Source organism: Siphateles boraxobius, unplaced genomic scaffold, assembly GCF_051911475.1.
Source record: "Siphateles boraxobius isolate OS27281-9 unplaced genomic scaffold, OSU_SipBor_1 19, whole genome shotgun sequence".
In the NCBI taxonomy this organism is placed as follows: domain Eukaryota; kingdom Metazoa; phylum Chordata; class Actinopteri; order Cypriniformes; family Leuciscidae; genus Siphateles; species Siphateles boraxobius.
This window is the reverse complement of record NW_027508799.1, coordinates 28,903,708-28,925,406: the sequence shown is the minus strand read 5'-3', so window position 1 is coordinate 28,925,406 and position 21,699 is coordinate 28,903,708. Positions and strand designations below refer to the sequence as shown.

Genomic DNA, 21,699 nt, shown 5'->3' with positions numbered 1-21,699 from the left:
GTGGTTTTACACCCAAATGTGACATGTAGTGTAAGATATGTAATGTTTGATTTAAAAAGTGTTGTGTATAAAAATTTTGTCCTATTACACACCCAAATACACACATAGAGGAAAAAAATCTTAGTCACTTTGATATCAAAATTGACAATTCTTACTGTATTATGGAACATTCCAATGCTGATTTTTTTTTATTCATGTGCCCATCTCTTATGACATGTTTACTGGCTTGAGGGCGAGGGCAACCTGTCACTCACATGAGATTGACCAATAGCAAACCACCATCCAATCAATTCCCCATGGACAGAATCAAGTCCCGCCCTACATTGTTCTTATTCGAGAAGCAGTTTCACTCGGACATACATTACAGGTGGGAAGAAAAGACTATCACAGCTTACATTTAATGCTGACTTTAACAAAGCTAAAGCTTAAAGGGTTAGTTCACCCAAAAATGAAAAATCTGTCAGTATTTACTCACCCTCATGTTGTTCCAACCCCGTAAGACCTTCGTTCATCTTCGGAACACAAATTAAGATATTTTTGATGAAATCTGAGAGCTGGATCACTCCTCCATACTAGTCCATAGGCTTCTTCAGGGATTGAACTTGCAGGCCCCGAAAAGTTATTAAAGATATCGTTAAAATAGTCCAAGTGACTACAGTGGCTCAATCTTAAGTTTATCAAACGATGAGAATACTTTTTGTGCGTAAAAAAAAACTAAAATAACGACTTTATTTCAACAATTCATTTCCTTCTCTGTGGGCCTCGAGTCAGTTCACTAGTATAATATCGTAAGCTTCTGTTGTTGTACGTCACATGCATCACCCCCATGACCAGCGTCGGCCAATAGTGAGCCTACGTGTGACGTAGCTCTACGCTATTACACTAAGTTAACTGACTTAGTTTATCCCACAGAGAAGAATGAATAGTTGAAATAAAGTTGTTATTGTTGTTTGTTTTTGCGCACAAAAAGTATCGTCGTTTGATAAACTTAAGATTGACCCACTTGGACTATTTTAACAATGTCTTTAATAACTTTTCGGGGCCTGCAAGTTCAATCCCTGAAGAAGCCTATGGAGGAGTGATCCAGCTCTCAGATTTCATCAAAAATATCTTAATTCGTGTTCCGAAGATGAACAAAGGTCTTACTGGGTTGGAACAACATGAGGGTGAGCAAATACTGACAAAATTTTCATTTCTGGGTGAACTATCCCTTTAACTTACTTACAAAGTTTTGATTTTTTTGTGCAATAAAATATTTGGCAACCTAAAAGTGAACCCAATGAACCAGCTGTCAATATGATGGTACCCTGCTTTATAAGCTGACCTTGCTGAATGGCAGCAGGCAAAACACTGGAAGAGATCTTCCCTATTGTCTGTCATTGCCTCAAAATCAAAAAGAAAAAATTTTTTTACCCAAAAATAGTTTGCAAATGACAGACACACACACTCATTATATCAGTTTCTGTTCTCAGTTTTGAACACTGATCCTGGCGTTTGTAGCAGGTCACTCTGGCCACAGAGTTTGTGGGCTGCTTATGCTGTTAAAGTAAGACGATTTTGCTCTATCCTGACAAATGAGCTGGAAACCACAGTCAGAAGCAATGTGTCAAATGTGTGTTTGGAGGACGTTCATTCATCCATTTCCAAGAAAATCTGAGGCTTAAGACTATGAGACTCAGTGTACAGAGGTTGAGCCGTTTGAATGATCAGACACTGCAATTCGGTTTCTGTTCCAATCATATAATTACTACAGAACCAAAACACATGCACAAACAACAGTTCCTCTTCATATACACAATATCTTCCCGTTGCATTACAGTTAAAAGGAGAAATGTAACTTTTTTAACAAAGCCCCGTTTTTGTTTTGATCAATGTTTTCTAAATAGTCCTTTGACGTTGGAATACTTTTCTAGGTTGATGAATTTCTAGTTATTCGCAATTCCTGCAACTGGAATTTGCTCCATGTAAACAGTCCATTTCTGGTATACTTGCAGATATCATGCAAAAGTTACCGGGTTTACAGGCATTATGTGGTCAGGACACTTAAGTTGAACTTTACATAGCAAGCGATATTATCACGCTAGTCTCATGAATGCCTAAGTATTGAGGCTATACTTTTTAAGCAGTGTGTATTTTAAGGTTTATGCACTGTCCTGTTTGCTTCATTTTAAGTGCCTTACTGTAAATTCAATCTTTGCATAATTGTTTTTCTCTAGTAATTGACATTATGCCACTGCTCTGAGAAGACCAAGAACAATCAGAAACCAACAGTGCCACCCAGTGATGAATCCTTCAAAAAGCCACTTATCAGCCAAATACATTAGATTCATTCTTTCAGACACACACAATTTACGGGTCCCAGGAAGTAAACCATAAACCATGTTTACGTTGAAATACCCATGTCATTATACACATTTGTGTCCTCATAAACCATGTATACACAAGAACACACACAAAAATGGGTCATTCTATAATTTAGGGTACATTTCCTGTCCACTGATAAAAATATTTTTCCCTAACAATTTTCTTTAGACCAATATTTTGTGCATCCAGTTTGCATTAATTTGCCTTTGCATACCTTAAATTACAGTTTTTGCAATGTCCACATTTTGGAGTGGGTCTCGAGATCAAAATAATGCATAAAAAAAATGTTAAAGTCAAGATCATCCATATTAAATTTATTTCTACAATCTAAATACCTTAGAAAAATAGATTGAGTTTAATTTAATTTTCTTTCAAATAAGAAAATATATTAATTTTTTTAAGTCCGCAAAACTCTGTCAACTATGTTACTACCTAAACACCCCCTGAAAACTAAAAAATGATTTATCCAAAACCATGTGACCAGCATCATGTGATGTCATTTTCTTGTGCTGTAGATATTTTGAACACATTATGGTAAATATCCTCTTAATTCCGTCAACTATGTTGAGTAATCTGTTATAATTTGCAATATTTTTATGATTTTATTTCAAATAAATATTAAAATGTTAGGTTAACCTGATCAAGAAAATAACATTTGGTTGGCCATACAAGGCCTGCCATTGAAACTGAGGCATAATGGTTATGTCATTGGTCAAGGCATAATGTCATTGTCAACTATGTTTTGACTGATTAGTTTACATCCACATGGACTGGAGTTTTGGATCTCATTCTTAAAACTATCAAAAGTAGATTTATGATTAAAAAAAAATTCTTGTCCTTTGTGAATTTTACATGTCTGCAAAAATGTTTGATTATTAGAAGTATTTTAAAATAAGCTCTGTACATATGGCAGAATAGACCAAAAACATTGAATATTTAAGTCATTTAAAGTGTAGCACTTAATCAGTGTACGTAGTGGCACTCAGTTTGTTCTTATCATAGTTGACAAACTCGCCAGGGTAAAAATAACTTTTTGTAATATCAAAATGGTGTTTAATGATTAAGCTTTGCAACTGGCAGATACGTTACACTGATAAAAACATATAAACTGAAACCAATAGCTTATTTATTGAGAAAGCATATTGTTTTTACACTTGATTGCTGATGTGAAATGTACCCTAAATTATAGAATGACAAATGAAAGGTCATTGAGCAATGAGCTCAATATATCTCAATATATCAATATAATAAAATATGTATATAAAACTTTGCTTTAAACATAAAACATTAAGAATGACAATCAATATATATAAGCGCTCTTTCTCTCTCACACACACACACGCACTCACACAAATTACAGTTATAAAGTGTGTTAAGTTGTTTCCAACAAGGCACAAGTGCCATGATTCAAGTGTTCATGTGCGCTTTGATATGCTCAAGTTATATTTGTACTCCTTGGCAAGTGTTCATTGGCGAAGCTGCTTTTGTAATGAAGAAATGTATGGACAGGGTGTTTGAATGGCAATTTAGAAAATAGTTTTTTTCTTTGGTGAGAAGAAATAATTCCCAAAAAATTATTTTGCATTTGTTATATGGCAGTTTATGATTAAATGTTCCTCAGGTCTCTCAGTGTGTATGAAAAAAAATAAAAATAAAATAAAAACAGAAAAAAGATTGAGAGTGATTTTTTTCAAAAGCATATCCCCTCCATCTCCACACTGACCTCCAACCGCCAATGTGGCAAGAACCATGTCCTCCAAAGGACTTGGATCAGTCTACATGTTCACTGATAATTGTTGTTAGATATCAGAGTCTGGGCAGTCTTCCTCAGTGCTGAGGAAGGGCGGGCTTGTGTCTGTCGTGCCGTAGGATTGCCGAGTGCTGAACTCATCAGAAGACTCGGACAATGCGTCTGGGTTCAGAACTTTAGGAAGATACGCCTAAGTAGAGTAAGAAAGATGGAGAGAGAGATTTTGGTAATTATGAAATCTATCAATTGAAAACAAAATTTGTGATAATGTTTAATGTAAAAATGTGAAACTTGCCGATGCAGATGAAGAAGATGATGCAGCGTCTTCATCTTCCTCCTTAATCTGAATCACAGACATACACAATTACATATATGCATTTTGCAGATGTTTTTATCCAAAGCGACTTACAGTAGAGGATCATCGGCAATACATCACAGATCAAACAATATTTCTAGCATACAATGCCAGGTTTATAAGAAATCTGGATTTGGAAACAGATAATTGGAGAAAAGTAGAGATAAACAAAAAAGATTTTGTGTGTGTGTAAGTGATTTAAATTGGTTTAAATGATTATGGCTTAAATGGGGGTGGTTATATCATAAACTATTAAATTATGGTAAAACTATAACAATTATAACAACAGTGGCATTTTAAAGTCGGACAAAACTCTGATGCAGAACAAAGCAGCTTACGTTGTAGTTGTGGGGACTGAGGTATTTGAAGTGTCCAAAGCAAGTGTAGCTTATACAGATAAAGATTGTGACGCACAGAACCACTAGTGTGAACAGTGACGTGACCGCCATGAAGCCTGTGAGGACACAGTCAACATATATAAACACACACTATATGAATCAAACAAAATAATACAATAAACAAAATGCCTGAGAAACACTGATTTAATCAGCCAATTAGTGGACGTTACCTGTCCTGAGCACAGAGAAAAAATAAAGCCACATCAGGCATATGATTGGTGCAGCCAACGCTTGATTGACAGCTCCCAGGTGAACTTGTCGGTCAAGGCGGGCGGGCAGGTAAGCGAAGTACAGGTTGTGTTTGTCCACCAGGTGTTTCAGCAACAAGTACAGCAGACCTGCAAACATTGTCTGTTTTAATGTAATGTTACACACACTAATAATGTGTACAAGCCCTTGAGGAAAGAAGTCAGACCGAATGGGACAATGACAGGACAGGTGATGCTGTACGCCATGATGACCGTGAACACACACAGAGTCCATCCGTACATCGCGCCGTACTGAAACTCGTACGCCTGATTCTACAGAGAGACAAGATTACAAGTGGATCAGAAACACATTCCTGTTAATTCTATTCAAATCAGTTTCAAGGGATAATCTGGCTTATTTTCAACCTAATGTCTATACAGCTTATTAGAAATATCAATGTTCAATTCAAATTAAAGTATAATAAAAAAATTAAAAGTACAAAAGGTTAAAAATACTTCTTTATTCTTTTTTATGCCACTTATTTTTAAATTTTTCTTTTAAAATTGTAAATAGATTAAATATTCAACACACAAAGATTTCGTAAACATATTTTGAAAAGATACCAGGGTTCTTTTAGTAAAAAACTTGTATTATTGGATGGATGGATGGATGGATGGATGGATGGATGAAATTACCTGTTTAACATATTTCCTCTCAGCAGCCGAATGTGCGAGTGCCAGACGCACAATGTAGAGTAGTAACCCTGGCAACCGCAGCAGCTCCATGCCTGTGCCCACCAGAGCTGCTGTGATCACGTAATTTACAAAGAACGCCCCCTGATCAGGTAAAAACACACACCTGAGACAGACAAAGAGAGGAGTCGGGAAGCCAAGCCATCGTTTTTTAGGTGCATGTCACAAAACTAATAAATCATTCTGATTTGAGCAAATACATTATGAGTATACTCACTCAAACCTCAGCTTTCCCACAGACTGCTTATCAAACAACCAGCGGAAAAACACGTCCAGACTGAGTGGAAAGAGAGCACATCTGTATACATGCTCACTTTGGGAACATTTTAGACCCACTATACACCAATCAAGAATTCATTTATGGTCATTTCATTGTGGGTCAAATTTAGCCCATTGATCACAGGTGGTTGCAGTTTTTTAGGACAAGGTTAACAATGGAATCGTTAAGTTAGACTGTAATCCACAACAGAGCAAAACATTTAATTTTTATTAAAGCTCCAGGTTTGCTGTGCTTGTAGGGCTGCAAAATTTGGCAATAAATTGTGATTATATGTCAATATGATTGTAATAATTAAAAAATTGGTAATATAACTATTGTAATACTTCACTGTAAAAAAAAATGTTTTGAGGAAAACTAAAAATCAACTACTACAACTAATAATAATATTAATAAAGATAACAATAATAAATAATAATAGTAGTTTGAAAACACTGAATCATGAGCTGCCCACGTGTAAATGAACAGTGCTCCTTCACTCTGAAAAAGGCAGCTCATATGCTTATTTAAAGGGCCTATATGCAGAATGCAGAAACCCTTGTCATTGGCAACATAGGTGGCCATTAAGTGAACTGCAGCCAACAACATATTGCTCGCATTCATGCACACATAACGTACAAGAGACTGAACATGATTCAATCCCCGGATATACTCACGCTAAAGTTGTTTTTCATTCTTCGCTTAGAACTAACTAAATTCTTTGCATTCTTCCTTAAAACGTAAAGTACAGCTCATTATCCTGAACATTGTATAAGCATTCATCCCATGAGTCATTGAACGGAAGAGAGGCTCTCGGGAGCACACGTAAATGTCAAATCTTTTGGATTTGTCCAACATAAAAATCAGTCTACAGGCTTTCATAGACAAACTAGGAAGTCAGGGAAGTCATGTTTTTGTAATTTTTGTTACAAGCGGTTCACATTTGGAATGAAAAAAGCGATTAATCCACCTGTTTCCGGGGGGCGCTACTGTAAAAAATTAAGTGGGTGCAACTTCCGGTCAGGCGGTGGAAGTAGCATACCAATGGTATTTTGTGTGCTTTTTAGCGAAGAGGCTAGGTGTTTTCTTTTTTTTCTGATCATTTTTTTACTATTTAAACTAAGTCGCAAACCTTTATGAGAGATGTCGTTACGGAGCTCATGGACAACATGTGCTAATTCAGTGGCCAATTTTAGTATAGCCTACAATTATCCCATTATACAAACATCTCCATGTTTTCGGTGCTGATGCAGACGTGTTCGTGTAACATGTAAGGGTGGCGCTGCCAATAAAACACCTAAAAGCTGTCACAAAGAACCAGCAAAAGTAATGATTATGAATATGTAAAATATAGCAATGATATATTTTAATTAGGCAATTTATTAATAAACAAGTGTTTTCTGTGTCGATGCTGACTCGCGATCTTCACAGTAGTGAACGCGCCGGAGAAAAATGCACATTTCATACGGATTACGTAGTTTTCTTTCGTTTTGAATTGTTCCGTTTAAGATTTCATGCGTTCTGTAGAAATAAAGATGTATTTCTCAGGTCTGTAAGGCAAGTAGACTATGATGAGTTTCGGTTCATTTATGAGACGAGCTGCAGTTCAGGCGCCGCCGCCTCCGTGTGGTGATATTATTGTCTGCTATATTTACTTATTATTTATTAAATCCAGGTAATTTGTGGATGAAACATTGATTAAAATAAGATACAATTAATACAAAACAAAATTAACTTTAAAGAAAGGCTTAGTGCTTTCTGTTTGAGGTCTGTAAAAGTTTTAAAGCAGTCTTTTAGTAGGCTAACGCTTTTAGGGAACTCTCACGTCCGTAACATTGTTTTTTCATCATAAATGCGAACACGAAAAATAAAATAAAATGAATATTTTATTTTCTGTGGAGGGCCAACCCTTCTTCATCCAGTGGGTAGTATTACTTTAGGTTGCGCAGTGTAATTCACACATTTCACAGAATTACTAAAAAAAAAAATTGCCACCTAAAACTTTAAGATTTTTTTGTGTCACGTCCGTAACACATGTGTATTTCCCTCATATTAAATATAAAATGCATGCGTTATATTTTTCTAATGTCTGGACTCCTTTATTAATGGAGTATGATATATAAACAGATGTTTTAATATATTAAATGCATTTTTTGTGGTATTGTATAATGTTAACTTCAAATAATAGGCTACTAATAGTAATTTAAAGATATGCTATAGCCTATTGGATCTGGACGGGAAGGATAACTCAGGGAGTTGAAATTCTCCCTTCACACACCACGACACAGGTTCGTGGATCGATTTTGGTTTTATATCGCGTATGTTACAGCATATTTAACATGATCCTTTTTTTTATTATTATTTAGGAACAAACGAGGGTCTCTGTTTAAGAAACACCGGCTCGCAGCGGCAGGTTCCAGAGCACCGCAACGCATCTTCAAGTTTAGCCTAACCTCCGTTTTAACTGCCACAAGTTGATCTTCTAGTAATAAAGAATTCATCGTGGAAAAACACGCTGTATTTTTATTGCATTTTTAATTTATAAAAAGTTAAATAATAATGAATTTTTATATAAATATTAGTTTAGCCTATAACGTTAAGGTGATGATACACAGGGCAACTTTTTGACCAATGTTGCTGGGCAATCTTGCCGAACGATTGTTGCTTGGGCACTTTCCCATTGAAAATGGGCAATATATTTCTATCTGGATAATTTAGATCGGTTGTGGGCCCTGTGTCTCATCTGGTTGCCCGTTGACGGCAACATTGCCCATCAACATTGCTCAAAAAGTTGCCCTGTGTATCATCACCTTCAGTCAATCGTTAATTCTCCCGACGATCGACTAAGAAAATGTAATCGAATGCCCATCCCTAGTAGCCTAAGTTACTGCCATTTCACCCTTTTTTAATTTCGTTGAGGTTATGTTCCCACATCGTAAGCAAGTTTGGATCGCTAACGTTACATCTTGAATGACTGTCAACTGTTGAATGAATGAACGAGCGTCCCGTCAGGTCTCGCCTGTTTACTTCGAACCGGAAGAAACTAGTGGATACATGAAAATTATTACATATAGCCCCTTTAATTAAATAACATTAAATAATTGAAAATCACATTGAGCCATTTCGCAATTTCTGTTCTGTTAAATTTCACGCTTAATCGTGCAGCCCTAGCCCACAACCTAGTTTAGTTTTACTGTAAAAGTGTATGTATAGAAATACGGAGAAAGATTTAAAGAGCTTTTACCTGGTGAGGCCCAGTGACGGCAAAATCAACACCATGAAGATCAGAAATGTGTAGAGCTTGTACATCATGCTCATATTCTCACTAGACCTACACACACAGACAGACACGCATTATTGAGGTAACTTGTTTGAGTTTGAGTGTGTTTTTCTGTGTTGATGTCTACCTGGTCCAGTGAGATTCTCCCAGTGTAGAGTAATACACTATAGTGGGCAACAGGGCAGAGAAGGTCCACAGTAGAAGAGTGGGGAAGAACTGGCTGATAACGGCACTCTACAATAACAACAAACAGTCTTTACACCACTGAGCTCCATCCATGTGCACACATCATTATAAGTGCCGTGTTCAGCCACATACATTCAGATAGTGAATGGGCTTGGTGACATTAAACTTGTCCATGGTGCTGATGATGATGGAGGGTGTTGTGAGGAAGAAGAGGAGGAAGAAGAGTGCAACATTCAGCAGCACACAGCGTAGCCACCAACGCCACCCACGTAATGACAAATTCTCCCTTAAAGAGACAGAAGGTGAGATAATGATAAGCAGAATTATGAATTGATATTAGATGGTCGATAAAAAAGCAGGTTGTAACATTAATGATTTTGCTCCAAAAAAGGCATAATAGGACATACCAGTAAATATTATGAGGGTGAGGAGCGTAATACACTTTCCATTTGTGCACCCTCAGCTCTGCACTCTTAGAGGACGGCTGAGGCTCTCTGCCACACACACACTTGATTCCCCCGCCCACTTCTTCTCCGGCCACACCCCTTGTCCCACCTCCACACTCTATAGCATTGAAATCTTTCAGAATACTGTTAGGAAAGACAAAGGACATACGTTTAAAACCCAAGTGAGCTGAAATTATACTGGAAAATACATTAGAAACTACTTCTGTCTAAAATTATACTAATAAACAAGATTTCACAGATATAATTGCAGTTTGTTCAGCCTTATATTCTGGTAAAAATGTAAAACAATCTTATAAGCCAACATAAATATAATGCATAGTTTCCTTAAATGGGCAGTTGAGTCTGAGTGTGAATCACTTACTAAGCCGCCATGTACTCATTTTGGAGGGTGACAAATGCCATGCCCAGAGGATACAGCCTACTCTGCTTTAGTTTATCTTCCTCCTCAAGCAGAGCAGCTTCTTGTGAGCTGTAGAAATCTATAGCATCAACCTACTCACAAACACACACATTATTTAGATGCCAGAATCTTGAAAAGTCAAAACAAGGCCACTACTAATGATGGTCGTATTCACCTTTTCACACCCCTCACAGTGGCAGCAGCAGCACAGGTGGCTGCATGGGCGCGGGTTGATGACCTCACGGTGTCCCAGGCGATCGAGTATCTTACGGTAATGCTGCAGGTTGTTTTCTGCCCGTTTTCTGTTACAAAACATTACAATAAAAAATTACACAAACCAAACAATAAATGTTAGAACTATAAAAATATTAATGATCATACCAGGGTTATTACATTTGACTAAAATTAAAACCATTTAACAAATGTTGTTAATTCAAATAAAATAAAAAAGCTAGTAGCAAAAGAAGCGTTGCCAACTTTTATTTAGTTTAACTTGATGTACTAAAATAAATACCAAGTTCTGTCATGTAATTCTAGATGGAGCAGGCTGATGGATCCTTACGCAATCTACTAAAAATTACATAATTTACTATATGGCACAAGCTGATTGGTTCCAGTTTCAATTGCAGCCAATGAGCTTGCTGCTCAACATTTAAATAGTTGGTCAGTGTTTGCTGTAGCAGTTTGCAGCATGCTTTCCCACCCTCCACCTCCACCAGTATAGATCTGCTACAGGTAATTTAATTTATGCTATTTGTGCAGCAGCAGTCGATGGTCACAGCAGCGTGTCGTCATGTATGTATTGGTAGTAGCAAGTCTCTGTACTTGCTCTGCAGCAGCACAATAATCAACAGCAGCCGCAATCAGGGTTTTAAAACGAAAACTCAGAGCAGAATCAGCATTTTAATGTTTCTGTTCTGCATTCCTTCTGTAACATTACAGTTCCGAAAATGGTTTGATTAGAATTTTAAAAAAAACTGGCAAGTAACCTTTTTTTTGTCAATACTTTATACCAGACCTTATAGAACTTAGATAATAATAGAACTTTAAATCCTAATAGAATAGAACCTATTAGAACTTTATACTAGAGCTTATGACCAAACCTCGTAACTCCGGCAGATCCTCAAACTGTTGGCAAAACCTCATACAGTATAGCTCCATCTGATTTAATCGGGAATGAAGGGCTGCACAATTTCGAGACTGTCAATTTCGAGATTGTTTGCAGTGCAAGGGTAAATAAAGAACTGGTTCTTTGAAACTGGTTCTTCACAATGTTTGCAATGGCTAGTGTTTTATGTATTTGAGGAACTGAGAAGAGTAGTCAGTCTGGTATTTGCCATCTAATCATAGTCAATACAGCCAATGGCCATAACTTCATCTTTTATATAATCAAGATTTTTGCCAAATTTATTAAACAACATGAAAAACTGAGCACCCACAAACAATCAACTTTGTAACCAGTAAGATGTTGAAAACATAATGCATGAACAAAATGCATCATTTGATTTAATTAATGGGGGATTGCCAATTAAACAGAACAATAAAATAATGTTATTAACCAGTTAATGGTAATTTTAAATTAGCGTTTCTTTTCATAACGATTAAACTGGACTGTTAAAATTTTGCTTGTTTCAGGTTTTTGTTTTCCAGGAGCCCTGTTAGCAATATCAGCAGCGTAGCATATCTATTAGAACAAATACATGAACATTTCCAAATCCATTAACATGCCAAACTCTTCCGAGAATTGCCATGATAGAACTAAAACTAAAATGATTACATATTTAAATGAAAACATATTTAAGAAAAAAAATTTAAATGACAAAAATACACAACAAAATAACTAAAACTTTAACATAATTAAAAAAAAATAAAAAATTTTTTTCAATTTCAATTATACTAAAATAACACTATTGTCTGTGAATATGTCCTATAAGATATTTGGACAACTAAAAATAATATTGGGTCAAATTTTCATTCTCACCTGTTTCTGTCCAGGTCAATCAGTTTGGCAACATCATAACACAAGTTAACTTCAGTCACTTGACAGGTAGGGTATGCCTCCCTGAAAACAAATATACATCAAGACATGTTAATACCTTAAAAGTTAACAGTGATTTCCGCATCAGTGGCACCAAGCAGAATTGCAAAAATAATGATAATTTGCTCAAACACACCCTCTGTCTACCTTTGCTCATACAAACAGGTACTACTGGCTCAACTCAAGCCATTGTTTGAACCAATCGGTCACTCAAATGAACATTCCATTTGCTGCCAAATTTATATTGTTATTATTATTTACGAATTATCCATATCTGTAATGTTAATCAATTACTGTGATTGAACAATTGCTGACCAATAAGTATTTTGCTAAGTAGCTTGCTTTGAGATCCAACTGAGCCACCCACATTATGTAAACTGAGATCATACCTTACACACTGAATGGAACAAATAGCATGGAGATGGGATGTAAAAGATGTCTGGATGAATGGCTAAAAATAAAGAGATTGGAAAAGTCATCCCACTTACACAAAGTGAGTTTTTATACTCTCATCACTGGCTGCAGTGGGTATAGACCTCACAAACAGGGTGTTTCTGGCCTATGGAAAAATACACCAGGGTTAGACTGACACTAACCAGCATATATGTGTGTGTGTGAGAGAGAAATGTCAGGATGACTTACTATCTCTCTCTTGGTTCCCTTCATTTTAGAGGTGTGACGTCTCAGCAGGGCCACCGTGATCATGAGATATAGAACTGCAAATACAGTGTGCAGCCAAAGCAGCTTATCACTGCGAAGACATCATATAAAATACAGTTCAAATAGACACACACACACACACACACACAGATACCTGCAGTCATGTGTGCATAGAAACATACGGTACATACCCCTGCTTAAGATTCCCTATGGTGGTTCTCCCAAAACTGTATGGATCATTGCCTGAAACACAGTTATAGGTACTGTAAGTCTTTTTGCCTTCAGCAGAAACTGAAACACACGACTAAGAAAAGGAATTTGAAAAGATTTCATAAAATGACATTATTTGAAATTATAAACCACTACCACCCTGGTGAGGGGCCAAAAAATCCAACATATTAAGGCGTCATAAACACAGTGCCTGTTCCAAACAGAATGCAGCAAAATTATGCAATATTAAAAGAAGATTTTTTTTTTGTCATAATTCACCTTTTTTAATTAAAAAAAAGTATTTGATAATTTTTGAAGACGAATATTAAATTTTTGCAAACATTATATTATACTATATTAAAAGAATATAAAAATGAATGCCCTTTCATCTTGAATAAAGAAAGAAAAAAATCTAGAAAACTGTCCATGGTTACATTTTATATTTCAAATCGGTAATAAAATTAAATAAATATATAAATCATCATATTATATTAATTCAATTTATAAATATAGACATTTTATATAAAAATGTCAAAAACATATTTGACTACAGTCGCCCAATTTCTCCTATTAATTTTTCTAATTCAGCGTCTCTGTTATTAGTCAAATCCCTGCCTTAAAGAGTAGCTGAGTACCTCTCTAAACAGTGAACAGTGAGGCAGCTCACTAGGGTTTATAGCCAAGCTACTGTATGAAGCATTCTTGAGTGAGACTATATTGAATTTTTTTGTAATTGCATGAGCGAGCTACCCAGCAGGTCCCCGGACAGGTTGACTGGTAGGATGACGGACACAGACAGCACACAGATGAGCGAGAGCAGGGTGACCAAGTGCTTCTGAAATGACAGATAATGTACTGCATCCACCCCACATCTCTCCTGGACTGTAGTCTCACTGCGCACACAAACAAACACAGATCAGTTTCACTTCAACGTTTATTTTACTAATACCCATGTGCACTTTTCTATTTAAATAAGGAATAAGTGACAATATCAACAGGCAAAAGCTTTCCGGGTATAAACAAAACCACACTTACTCCATTTTGACGATAAAGGTGACCCAAGAGCAGCAACCCTACAGGAAATGAGGAAGATGTTGATGATGTCATGAATGATGTCATAATGAGGATGATGGGTTATAAACTCACCTTCTCATAGTCAGGCTCCTCAATGGACATGGATGATGTCATTCTACGGTAATGTCGTTTACTGAAGTCTCTGAAATGGCAACAATGGTTTCATAATAATTTTTTAAAAATACTAACATTGGCTAGTTTAAAGATTAATTTTACAATACATTTTTGTTCCCTATAGTAATAGTATGGCACAGTATGTTTCCATTGCAACAAGTACTGCCTTCATGTCACATACCCTTCAGTCTCTGTAACAAGAGCGAGTCTCCCATAATCCCACAGTCTCCTTCTGATCACAGTGAAGAACAATAGCAGCACCTGCAGGATTATACACAGCTTTGTGTGGTTTGATTGGTTGGTGCCTATTAATTGGATGGCGCAAACAGCGCAAGTCAATAGAATCCCAACTAACTCCATAACTTACCAGGAAGACTATAAAATCGAGCAGCAGAACGATGGGCACACCTCCGAAATTCACCCCCTTCAGCACAGTGCTCTGCGTGGCACTGAAACAGCTACTGTTGTCCACATGGGCAGTGCCATTATCCACCGGCACGGAGAGCTGCCCCCACCATGTGGAGGCCATCTGGAGGAGAAACAGATACAAATGATACAAGGATTTCTTTTCAGGGCACACAAACAGCTTTTCTGCTGCTTCTGAAAAGATCTGTTTCGGTGGCACATATGCCATCAACATCCCAGGTGACTATTGTTTGTTTGTTTACCATCATTTAAACAGACAAGTCGGTTTTCTTATTTACAATGACCCATGGCAGGAAAAGAAACATCCTCCTGCAATGATGTCCAGAGGGTATAATTGTTTTTATGACCCTACAAGTTTCATTAAACCATCATTAAATATGAGGGAAGAACAAAAAACTAAACTTGGTTAAGGTCTTTATATGACAAAATTATTTGGCAAAAAAGGCAAACTACAACTACAGGTTTGATTTAACTGTGCAAAAAAAAAAATGCATAGAAAAACAAAAAGCTCACAGGAAAAAGCATATATTGACTACAACATAATCAGTTATTAATATTTCATTGGTTCTTTCTTGTTTTTGCATGCGTTCAATTTCTTAGTATGACAGCCTGGCCAAAAATGATGTCCGCTGTTTCATTGCGTTATTACAAATAAAACAATTGACTCCAAACACAACTACGTAATAGGATTACAAATCTTTGAACTCATTTTTATTAATATTTAAATAAAGGCTGAAGATGTCAATTTTCCAAGTCCGGGCATGACTTTTGGCTACTGGTGTACATACATTACATTCAGAGACATATACAAAAAAAACCCACAAAAAAATTGTAAAACATCTAAAACAATTGCAGCAGTTGTTCAAAGCACTAATGACCAATTGTGTAAAAGATTAAACAAATATATGCATACATTTTCTATCATTTCTGTAAACTATTCCAGTCAGTAGGGCAGCAAAATTAAAAAGCTTTCTTCTAGGAACATTGAGAAGATTACTTTATCTAGTGTGGTTCGTTACAGGTTGGTTTCGAACACTATTTTGAAGGAAAGCTGGTGTAAGTCCGAACAAAGTTCTAAAAATGAATATACAGTATACCAACTATACTATTACTCTATGAATAGATCACAGCTTTCCATCTCATTCTCAGTCATACCATCACTGGTACCGCCACATGAGATTCCATTCAGTGTTGTGAATGGCAAATCAGTACAAGGATGTGAAATGTCACATGCATTTCAGTTCAAACTCTAGAGGGAGTCCTTTATAACTGTATTGCAAACAAAACAGAATTACACAATGGTCTGGATCAGGGGATTTCAAACCTTTCCTGAGATTTGAAAACCCCTTGGTCTAGATCACATGACTATGTTCCATTTACACAAAAACAGGTTTGGAGGGCTTTGTGAACATGATAATGCTGTAAAGTGCTGTAAATTGTGGATTACTTGTGACTGTATTGAAGATAAACGTTTGAACCTTATGTTGTCATTTGATATCACAATGACTCAATGTACTGCCATTATATGCTACAAGAATGTGTTATTTAAGACAGGATCATAATATAACCACTGGCTCCACAAATAGCCTAAGTCATAATCTAACCCCTTTTTCACTCCACCCTGTGTCTGTGGGCCTCCTACAGATCCTCTTCTGCTTTTTTCACTTGGTCAGGTGACTAATGTTTAAATCAAGGAATATAATCACATCTCATTACATACTGCTCTGCGTTTTCACTGTCCGGTGGTCATGCATAAGAGTTTTACTCACTCTGAAGTGGCTCTGAAAAAAGAAATCAGATTGTGTCACACAAAACATAATTTATTAAATCAGGAAAATGAAATAGAGTAAAGATATTAAGTCAAAATTAAGTGAGTTTATGCTTAAAAATTGGGGAAAAAATCTGTCAGTGAGGTAAGAAAAATCTTGTTTGTCCCTTTGAATTAAATTTATGTTTTGTTTTAATCAAAATAAGAATGTATCTTGATTTAAAGGGGTCATCGGATGCAAAATTCACTTTTATATGGTGTTTTCATATAAATGTGTTTTTGCAGTGAATGGACACAACTACCATACAATGAAAAAAAATCCATTCACACTGTTTTATCCTCAAAAAGCCTAAACACACTCAATAATCAAGCCGTTTGGATTTTCTGAGCAATATGATATTGCTCATGGTCCGCCCACGACCACTGATGGACTGTCCCGTATTAGCATATTTCCGCCCTCAGTTATTTGTATACGTCAACCAAGGCAGCACTTTACATGTCTTGTGTGGACACGTCCCATGGAAGAGAGGAGTGGTGTAAGTAGTTGCTCATTATCATTTAAAGAGACATGCACCAAAACGGGTCGCTGTGAACAGAGCTGTTTTTGAGGAGGTAAAAAAGGTGTTGTTTTACACAACCATTGAGGAATTTTAACCAAAGTATGTTACAAACTTTACATGAAGACCCTAAAGAATCATACCAACATGTGGAAAATGGCCATCCAATGACCCCTTTAAGAATATTTAGATATTGTTACTGGAAAAAAGACAAAATTACTGAATACAAAAATATAGTGTAGCTATTTGTAGCTACCTCCAGAACACTTTACAGTACCAAGTCACACTCCTACAGTATGCGTCAAATAACAAAGACAGAAGTGAGAAATTCTTTGGTTTGCTATGTGTCTGAGTGAACTTTGAAATCCCACAGATGTGAAAGCAAAACATATCAGCAGAGATTTAAATTTTAGAAACATAATTTCATCTAATGTAATGATGCATAATGCATGATTCTACTTCTTACATTAACTTCTTATAGGTCTGGTTTCACAGACATGCTTATATTAAGCCGGGATTAATCTTAAATTAAATTAGTAAATTTCAATTGTTTTTTTAAACATGCTTTAGAAAAAGACAATGTGCATCTTGAGACAAAACAATGGCACGGACATATTTTAAGATATGTCAGTTAAGTTAAGACAGCTCAAACATCATGCATTTTAGTCTGGGACTAGGCTTGTCTGTGTAACTGGGGGAATAGTGTAGGCCTATTAGTGTCATGTCATAGTTTAGCAACAATTTGCATGACTGAAACCAACTTCTGTATGATGTGGAAACTTACTGTTGCCAAACTGACAGCTGATATCAGAACTGTCGGAACTACGCTGGTTGAGTATAAAGCCAAAAACGGGTAGCTTTACTAACTAGCAACTAAACTAAATGTAGTTAGACTCATGTTAGCATGTAAACACACCTTAGTATAAACACACACCAAAACAAACAAAAACGTGCCACTAAATTCATACATCGACATGCTGTGAGTGACGTTAAGACGCATCTGTATACCGGCTGGACAAACTTACCTTCATTAACCGAAAGCTTTAGTGACTCTTTCTCCACTTTGGTAAATAAAACATGTTATGAAACAAAAACATACCTCGGTTGAATTGTTCACCTTCTGAGTTGTCCAAAAACGGTCGTATTGTCAACTGAGCTGAGATTAAACTAAACGAAACTTTACAATGACTCATATCCGCACATGCGCAGATACACTAATTTCCGCCCAGTGTCTCATTACAACACTCTGTACAAAAGCACACTTTTAATTTTTTTTAATTAATTGTCATTGTATAGGATACAATTCACAATCAACCTGGAGAAATTAATGCATTATTTAAAGAAATATTAATAAAAAGCAGATCATAAAAGTCCCGCAGTGCAGAGGTTGCATTAACAAATATGGTAAATAAATGTAAAAAATAATTTAAGAAAAATAAACCAAATAAATCATAAATAAAATAATAGTATTTTATCTATTCACAACCATTATAACTATGCTTAGGCATTCTCTAATATCATGATAATTAAGTCAATTGATCAATTTAATTTAGTGAAATCAGTCAAAGTTGATTTTTCTAAACAAAACAGCATTCAGCAGCAATTGCTGGTAATGAAGTGTTATTTCTTTCAGCTCCAGAGAGACAAAATAAAATAGAAACAAAATATCAGAAGTCTTAATTTTTTAAATATTAAAAATCTAAAACCGATAGACGGGAGAAACAATAGGCTATATGCCCATACTATAAAGATAAATATATATAAAAGTAACAATGAAAAATATATCAGTAGTGAAATAAAATATGCTATGTGCAATGCAAGGTAAATGTTATCAGATTGCTTTCAGGTGTTGAAAATAGGCAAAAATTTCCAAACAGTGTCTGATTTAATTGGTGCATCCACACATTTGGCTTAAATAGATTATCCCAGCCCTGGAGGTGGGGGGGAAGAGAGAGATGAAGAGAGTCTTTGAGCTTTTACAGTGAATCCCAAGTGATTGACAGGGCGGCGATATCCGTCCAATATCATCCAGCTCACGTTCTCATTCCCCTCTGCGTGCCCCTCTGTGACACCATCTGACGCAGGAATTAACCCCCGCTGCAGGCTGGAGAAGGGCGACAGGTTCCCTAATCAGCGGCTGATTGCGGTGGCGGCGCTCGGGGAGAGAGCTGTTGTGATTGGGGGTATGGAGGCTTTGATTGTTTTCAGTCAGCCTGACAGCTGAGGAATACGGCTTCTAATCAGCGTAGTCAAGAAACTGGCATGAGTGGCAAATGAACAGTCAAAGTCTACACATACACACATTCTCATTTAGATGTTTTGTTTGGTTAGACTATAGGCTACTGTAAATAGAGTGTGGAGCATTGATCTATAGTTCTTTCTTTGCTGTAGGCCTACATTTCACTTACAACTCAGACTGGAGATTATTTTGGAGTAGAGTCATTTTTTATTTAAACAATGGTCAAATTGCAACATTCACCAGTTTTACCAGTGAATAGAAATGAGCCCTAAAAGGAATATTGTATCATATTTTGTTCTGTCATGTAGTGTAAATAGCTTTTACTGCACCCATTGATTTCTCTCCAATAGATGTTTACCCATAAATGAAGGGTGTTTGTGGAATAATGGTGTCTCTGCTTTTGCTTAAACGGTGTGCTTTTTGCCCAGGGTTGCCAGGTCTGCACAACAAAACTAATGCCAATGAAAAATAGCCCATAAGTAGCGAGCGCAATGACCACAAACACAAAATATGCCTTTCCCATACCTAAAAATACATATCCAGTCACTGTTATGCAAAATGAAAACCACTATACTGATCACAAAACTTGACATCTAGCTGCCGTTTTATCATTTAGAATATAAAATATTTCAATTCAAGCATTTCAGTCAAATATAATTTATACAATATGTATCAATATGTGGGAGGAATCAACCTGTGGCAAAAGTTAAAAAGTTTCCCAATTCCACAGGAAAACCACAGACTTGTCAACCCTGTTTTTGCCTAAAAATATTTCAAAGAGAGCAATAAAGCATAGTTGCAAACAAAAGTGGTTTCATTTTATTTAATGTTCTGCCAGAAGCAGGTAGAGAGTTGCCATATGATAGGAATACACAAAATCAAATCTAGTATCAGACACTTACTGGGATGTTTTTTCACCCAATTTCTGTATCCGTCATTCAGGAAACACATGCTGTTACTGTTGATCATGCAGCGCTTCACTGTCTTCAGTCAGTCACCACAACTTTCTGAGGTATCCCAATTTGCCTCTTCCCAAATGTTGACCTCATAGCCGATATCCAATTCTCCAGATTTGCTGAATTGATGCATCTCATTGAATCTAGTTTTTGTCAAGGCATCATTTAGCTGGAAAATATGACAATATATTTGCTTTTGAATATATGTCATTTGATTTTACAGAGAATAACAGAGGTGATTACTTAGGCTACTTCAGAGCGTTGGATATCAAAGCTTCCACAGCAGGTTTTTCAGGAACAGATGTCTTTAAGTACATTAGCGACAGACTTCACAGCCAGCACTATACTAAACACTGAACAAAGGTATATAGCTTTCATCAGGGTTACCCTTATTTCTTCAGGGCTTTTATTTAACTCTCCTCTTAGAAAGTGCTGCAGGATGAGGTCGTTTGGATGTGAATCAGGGTTTAGATCTACTGTAGATTATTCAGGTATACTTTATGAAATGAGATCCTGAAAAAAGGGTTATTCCAAGAATCCAACTTCATTCAGAGGACGGTTGTTTAGCACTTCGACTGACTTAGCCCAACTATCACCAGCGATCCAGATGCGTTGGGAGCCAGTTTCTCAAACAAAGAAAACATGTGGTGAGGTTTGGCAAAGGACACAATGACATTAACTCTTAGGGTGCTCTCGGTTTGTTTGAAAGTTTCATTGAGTTTTGAATCTAAGTTTTCATCATCACGAAAATGAGGTAGCACAATACGGTACGACACAATCATTTTCTGGATTTTGGCGTGCGCCTCAAGACGGTCCGTGGCGTAGCGTCTAAAATCTCCGTCTGTGGTTATTATGCCAATATGTCCAGCTGTGGTTGTCCAGAATTTAGGCGATTGCTTGAGTCTGGTGGTCATCTTCCAGCACAGTCCTCTTGAATATCAGAAAACAGGTTTTATTGCCCAAAACCTCAGCTGAATATATAAAACAACATTCTGAAACAATTAAACAAAACATATCTGTAGCATAAACCCTTTAGTGAGAAACCGCGCCACTGTGAAGGAAACCTCTCCTATTACAGCCTGAAACATTGAACTTTTGTCCTTGAAGACATCAGAGTGTTGTAGTGCAGTGGTCACATCAGAGCAAGTGTCTAGATCTTGTAGCCAAATGTGAGATTTTTCAACATTGAGGAGTTGTTGATGGCCTACACCCCTTTAATCATCAGGGATTGAATCAACCTGGATATGGTAAAACTGTCAG

General features: G+C 36.5%; 1 protein-coding gene across 4 annotated transcripts; it reads right to left on the bottom strand.

The window, feature by feature from the left end:
• Positions 1–1,724: 1,724 nt before the first annotated feature.
• tmem63a (transmembrane protein 63A) lies at positions 1,725–18,460 on the bottom strand. 4 transcript variants are annotated; one of them, XM_077234783.1, is made up of 24 exons: positions 18,344–18,460; positions 16,640–16,700; positions 14,861–15,022; positions 14,675–14,754; positions 14,452–14,521; positions 14,341–14,378; positions 14,056–14,198; positions 13,287–13,338; positions 13,078–13,186; positions 12,924–12,994; positions 12,379–12,459; positions 10,573–10,699; positions 10,359–10,489; positions 9,938–10,120; positions 9,663–9,816; positions 9,472–9,578; positions 9,309–9,395; positions 6,026–6,085; positions 5,752–5,914; positions 5,283–5,388; positions 5,038–5,205; positions 4,808–4,923; positions 4,410–4,457; positions 1,725–4,304 (listed from the first exon to the last, which is right to left on the bottom strand). In XM_077234783.1, the coding sequence occupies exons 3-24, from the start codon at positions 15,020–15,022 to the stop codon at positions 4,164–4,166; spliced, it is 2,397 nt and encodes a 798-aa protein (XP_077090898.1). In that variant the 5' UTR covers positions 16,640–16,700; positions 18,344–18,460; the 3' UTR covers positions 1,725–4,163. The 4 variants fall into 4 exon arrangements, with proteins under 4 accessions (XP_077090898.1, XP_077090900.1, XP_077090899.1 ...); XM_077234785.1 differs by having other exon boundaries at positions 18,270–18,435; XM_077234784.1 differs by lacking the exon at positions 16,640–16,700 and having other exon boundaries at positions 18,344–18,447.
• Positions 18,461–21,699: the final 3,239 nt, after the last annotated feature.